The 6,000-nt window shown below is 37.2% G+C and overlaps 1 protein-coding gene across 7 annotated transcripts in view; it reads left to right on the top strand.

The window, feature by feature from the left end:
* Positions 1-6,000, top strand: part of MKLN1 (muskelin 1) — a 334,164-nt gene that overhangs the window by 320,600 nt on the left and 7,564 nt on the right. For all 7 annotated transcript variants that reach the window (XM_040643986.1, XM_040643985.1, XM_040643988.1 and 4 more), the window contains one exon: positions 3,487-3,541. In XM_040643986.1, the coding sequence (XP_040499920.1) occupies positions 3,487-3,541 (55 nt within the window). The remainder of the gene's footprint in view (positions 1-3,486; positions 3,542-6,000) is intronic.

The raw sequence follows: 6,000 nt of genomic DNA, 5'->3' as shown, positions 1-6,000 counted from the left end.
AACAAATTCAGCAACTTGATGAAATGGACAAATTCCTTGGAAGACACAGCAAAACAGACACAGGAAGAATTAGAAAATCTTAAGGAGCTCCATATCACAGACATAGATTGAATTTGTAATTGAAAACTTTCTAACAGAAAACTAGTTCTAAATGGCTTTCTCAGGGCACCTGGGTGGCTCAGTTGGTTAAGCATCTGCCTTCAGCTCGGGTCATGATCCCGGGTCCTGGGATGGAGCGCTGCATCGGGCTTCTTGCTCAGTGGGGAGTCTGCTTCTCCTGCTCCCTCTCCCCCTGCTCATGTTCTCTCTCTCTCTCTCAAATAAACAAAATCCTTTTAAAAAATTATTTAAAAAATGGCTTTCTCAGTAAATTCAGTCAGCCATTTAAGGAAGTAAAAATAGCAATTCTTCATAGATTCTAAGAAACCAGAGGAAGACAGAACACTTTCTACATTCTGTTATGAAGCAGGTTGATTCTGATATTAAAAACTCAACAAAAATATTACAAGCAGAGAAAATTATAGACCTCTTATGAATGTAGATGCAAAATTCTTAATAAAATTTTAGTTAATTGAATCCAGCAGTATATAAAAAGGTTAATAATGCACAATGACCAAGTGAGGGTTTATTCTAGGAATATAAGGTTGGTTTAACATTTGAAAATCATTGGGGCGCCTGGGTGGCACAGCGGTTAAGTGTCTGCCTTCGGCTCAGGGCGTGATCCCGGCGTTGTGGGATCGAGCCCCACATCAGGCTCCTCCGCTATGAGCCTGCTTCTTCCTCTCCCACTCCCCCTGCTTGTGTTCCCTCTCTCGCTGGCTGTCTCTATCTCTGTCAAATAAATAAATAAAATCTTTAAAAAAAAAAATTGAAAATCAGTCATTCACCACCCTGATAGAACGAAGGAGGAAAACCACAGATCATCTCAGTAAATGAAAAATAAGCATTTGACATGATCCAAAAGCCATTCATGATTCAAAACAAAACAAAACAAACCTTAGCAAACTAGGAATGAAAAGAAACTTCCTAAATCTCATAAAGGGCATCTATGAAAAACATAACTAGTACTGTACTTAATTATAAAACTCTTTCCCTAAAGACTATGACAAGGAAAGGATGTCTGCTGTCAGTAGACAGCCTCTATTCAGCATTGTGCCGGAAGTCGTAGCTAGTGCAATAAGAAAAACAGCATATGGATTGGAAAGGAGAAAGGAAAATTGTGTGTAGATTACATTATTGTGTACATGGAAAACTCCATGCAATCTACAAAACAATAATACTAATACCAAGAAAAGTGAATTTAGCAAGATTATAGAATACAAGGTCAGTAGAAAAAAAAATTATTTTTATATTAGCAATGAACAATTATAAAATGAAAATTTTAAACCTGTTTATATTAATGCCAAAATAAATATGTAGTAATAAGTCTATTGTAAGAAATTAAAGAAGACCTAAATAAATGGAGAGAGAGATCACATTTATGGATTGAAAGACTAATATTTGTTAAGATTTCCATTCTCCCCAAATCGGTTTTTAATTTAATGCAGTCCCTATCAATATTATGGCAAGTTTGGGTTTCTTTGTTGTTGTTGAAAAAAAAATAGGCATGGGGCGCCTGGGTGGCACAGCGGTTAAGCGTCTGCCTTCGGCTCAGGGCGTCATCCCGGCGATCTGGGATCGAGCCCCACATCAGGCTCCTCCGCTATGAGCCTGCTTCTTCCTCTCCCACTCCCCTTGCTTGTGTTCCCTCTCTCGCTGGCTGTCTCTATCTCTGTCGAATAAATAAATAAAATCTTAAAAAAAAAAAATAGGCAAACTGATTCTAAAATTCATACGGAAAAGCAGAGGCCCTGGATTGGTCAAAACACTCTTGAAAATAGAAAAACAAAGAGGTTTCATACTACCTGATTTCGGGATTTTGTATAAGCCACAATAATCAAGGAGTTGTGGTACCTGGCTTAAGGATAGACAGATAGATCAATAGAAAAGAACAGAGTTCAGAAGTAGACCCACATGTATGTGGTCAGTTGATTTTTTTGGCCGGGATGCCAAGTCCAATGGGGACTTGGTAAGTCTTTTTTTTTTTTTTAATGTTTTTTTATTATGTTAGTCACCATACAGTACATCCCCGGTTTCCGATGTAAAGTTCGGTGATTCATTAGTTGCGTATAACACCCAGTGCACCATGCAATACGTGCCCTCCTTACTACCCATCACCAGTCTATCCCATTCCCCCACTCCCCTCCCCTCTGAGGCCCCCAGTTTGTTGATAAGTCTTTTTAACAAATGGTGCTGATATCTCAACCCCTGTCTCACTCTTTACACAAAAACTAATTTAAGATGGACCTAAATATAAAATCTAAAACAATTAAAGCTTCAAGAAGAAAACATCTTTACAACCTTGGGATAGAGATTTCTTGGACATGACACAAAGGCAGTAAGCATAAGAGAAAAAATATGGGGGCTCCTGGGTAGGAAGTCGGTTAGGTGTCTGACTCTTGATTTGAGCTCAGGTCATGATCTGGGAGTTGTGAGATTGAGCCCTGCGTCGGGCTCTGCACTGGGCTTGGAGCCTGCTTGGGATTCTTTCTCCCTGCCCCTGTTCCCTTTCCCTCCTCCCCCCGACCTGCCACATGCAGTCTCTCTCAAACAATAAATAAATCTTTAAAAAAAAAAAGAAAGAAAGAAAGAAAAAATCTTGATAAGTTGGGATTTCAACAGCAGTAAAATTTCATAAAAGACACTAGAAAAATAGACAAGCCACAGACTAAATAATACTTGCAGTAGATATATAGGACAGAGGACTAATACCCAGAATATTAAAAAAAAAAAAAAAAAAAAAAGAACAACTTCCATAGATTTAAAATTCTTCCTTTTGTTCCCTTTTTTCCTAACTCTTGCTTAGATAATTCCTTCTAGGATATTTGTCCAGTTTCTGACCTTCAAAAGACCATTCATTCATCAGGGCTTATGAATATTAATGTGATTGATACCTGAAATTTTAAAGGCCGGAAGCACAGGTATAAAATACATCCTGAGGAATCCGTGGTATCAGCCACTTAGGTCTTACAAAGTGCAGAGTAATTCCATTGAGCGTCTACTCATTGGTCTACTCTCTTCCTTTAATTTACCTATTCTCCAGCATCCTCATTCAAGGTAAAGATAGTTGCCCCAAATTAAAGTAAATACTGTAGTTCTAAATATTCTCAATTTCAGTTGACCTGTTGTTTGTTCACAATGCATACTTTAATAAATTTAAAAAATAAAATAATTTTAAGACTTGGTCCAGTATTTTGGAAAGCAGTCCAGTAGGAAAATCAGCATATTCTTTAATCTAAATGTAGTGTTGTTCTTACTACTATTTGGTGAGTAGACTCAGGCAGCACATGTGCAGAGACATACAGTGGCTAATAAATGGTCAAAAGGATACATTATTTTTCTCTAATGTGCTTAGCTAGCTAATTTGCTTCTATTTTTCTTTTACAGTTTCAGCTCCTAGCTTCAGCTCTATTCAAATCTGGTTCAGATTTTACAGCTCTAGGTAAGTATTCCTGTGTAGTTTATCCAACTTAGATGCCCTAGCATTTGGGGAATTGGGTTTTGGTTTCTTTTAAATGAAACATCAGGTGAGTTGTTCATCTAAACAAATGGAGCAAGTTTCAGGGTAGCATACAAAATTTCTAATAACCTGCTACAAAGTTATTTTCCATGCATCAGTCACCAGTTCATGCAGTTCCTGTTACACCAGTTGCTGGGTTATTCTACAAACACATGGCAGGAGAAGCATAATTAAAATAAATTCACTTGGATAGCGTTGTTTTGAAATGTAAGCTATAAATTACTGATATACTTACTATGAGATAACACTTCTTGGTTGAATGATTTTTCCTCTCAGTTTGTTCTTTGTGGAATTGTGGGGGATCAACAGATTGGTGATGGGGTAGGCAGTGAAAAAATGTTTTGAGATCCGAGAAAATGCATTATCTCTTTCCTGAAAATGGGAATTTTTGTGTGCTGTTATCGTAATTGTTTAAGATACACTGTACTTGAAACTCCGGTGTTTCTCAGACACCCCAGATAGGAGCATCAGTCTTCATTTCGGAATACTTTCATTTGGTATTAGTGAATTATTAAAGTAAGCTGGACTGTAGTGAAGTGGGAATCTGTAGAAGTTCCACAACCCAGAGTTTTATTTAGGTCCATTTTTAAGACTCTTTTCATTAGGATAAGTCATTATGATAGCTTTACTTTTTCAACAAGATTGTAGGCTTTTGAAGTTTGGGAATTTCCAGCTTTCCTCTTGTCATTATAAAATATAGTCACACAGTGAATGCTTATTAATTCCATTGATGCCAGTGCTATTATTGTTTGCCTTAGAATTGAGCGGTAATATTGAAAATTTCCAGTATATGTAATACAGATACTACTCTTAATCTCTGGAATAAAATAACATTTTAGAATATCAGTTTAATTTCTTCATTGCTTGTCCTTTTGTCTCCTAAAGGTGAACCATACCTCAAAGGAAAAAAACAGAGCATATATAATTCTGCTATTTCTCAACGGGATGGGAAAGAATAGGAATTTTCATTGGGGTCTTGTCCTTTCTTGTTCCATAACCAGTAATTGAGGCGTCTCCACTGATGTAGGCAATCCTAGTCCTGAGTTCTAATTCCAGAATACAAAGGATTCCACAGGGCAGGACTGAGCAGACTGCTGTAAAACATATGTTCTCTGAAAACTTAGATAATCATTTACCACGATTCCATACACTTAATGTTTTGAGGCTAATGGAGATCTTAAGTATCTCTGTGATGGAGAACCGAGGTATAAGCATTATTTTAGAAAGTCCATACCCTTGTGAATTTCATCATTTGAAACAGATTTAGTGATACATGAATTAGGAGCCTGGCACATAGATATTCTGTTTGAATAAGCATGTGCCTTGTTATGTATGGATACCAGAGCCCAGAGCCATTATTTTGATTTTATTGGTGGGGAGCACTAAAATTTCTCTGGCTGACTTATATTTAGCCTTTAGAACAAGAATTTCTTGGCAGTTATTTAAATGTGTTAGGCTGGTGTCAGCAAATATTTTACCTTTAACTTAACTCCTTTCTTCAGTCTCTGCCCTGTTCACCGCCAGCTAATATATTTTATCAGGAACAGTTTGTTTTACTTGGATTCCAAGCAAACCTCAGATACACTGAGAACAATACAAACAATAGAAAAAAAATTTAAAAAGAAAATTCCTATGGGGTTTTATTTCCTACCTTGTCTGAAGGGAGGCAGTATCTTTAGTAGTTAAGAGATGAGAGTGTAGGAGAGCAGTTAAGAGTCAGAATTTAGGTTCAGATATCAGCTCTGCCACTTGCTAATTTCAGAAGTGACCTTGAGCAAGTTACTTTTCTAATAATTGATTTTTCCATCTGTAAGATGGAAGTAATAAGAGTACTTACCTCAAGTTGTTGAGAGAAATGAAATAATTATGGAAAACACTTAGCCCAATAAAACAGTAAGTGGTCCCATTCAGGGTACTATTAATTATTACTACCTCCCTTAAAAATGTAATCTTGGGGCGCCTGGGTGGCTTAGTCGGCTAAGCATCCAACTCTTCATTTTGGCTCAGGTCATGACCTCAGGTTCATGAGATCAAGCCCCACATGGTGCTCTGCACTCAGCAGGGAGTCAGCTTCTCTCCCTCTACATCTGCCCCTCACCCCCCCTCCCCGCTCACGCACGTGCATGCACGCATGCTCGCTCTTTCTCTCTCTCTCAAAAAAAAATATTTTTTTAAAAAAGAATTAAAATCAAATGGGTTATTTCATGTATATATGTATATATATATTTTTTTTTAAAGATTTTTATTTTTAAGTAATTTCTGCACCCAGTGTGGGGCTTGAACTCACAACCCCAAGATCAAGAGTCACATGCTCTACTGATTGAGCCAGTCAGGTGACCCTAGATGTATACATTTTTCGTGTACTGATAAACTAAATATTT

The sequence above is a fragment of the Ursus maritimus genome, unplaced genomic scaffold (genome assembly GCF_017311325.1).
Source record: "Ursus maritimus isolate PB19 unplaced genomic scaffold, ASM1731132v1 scaffold_3, whole genome shotgun sequence".
NCBI classification, from domain to species: domain Eukaryota; kingdom Metazoa; phylum Chordata; class Mammalia; order Carnivora; family Ursidae; genus Ursus; species Ursus maritimus.
This window is presented reverse-complemented; position numbering and strand designations above follow the sequence as displayed.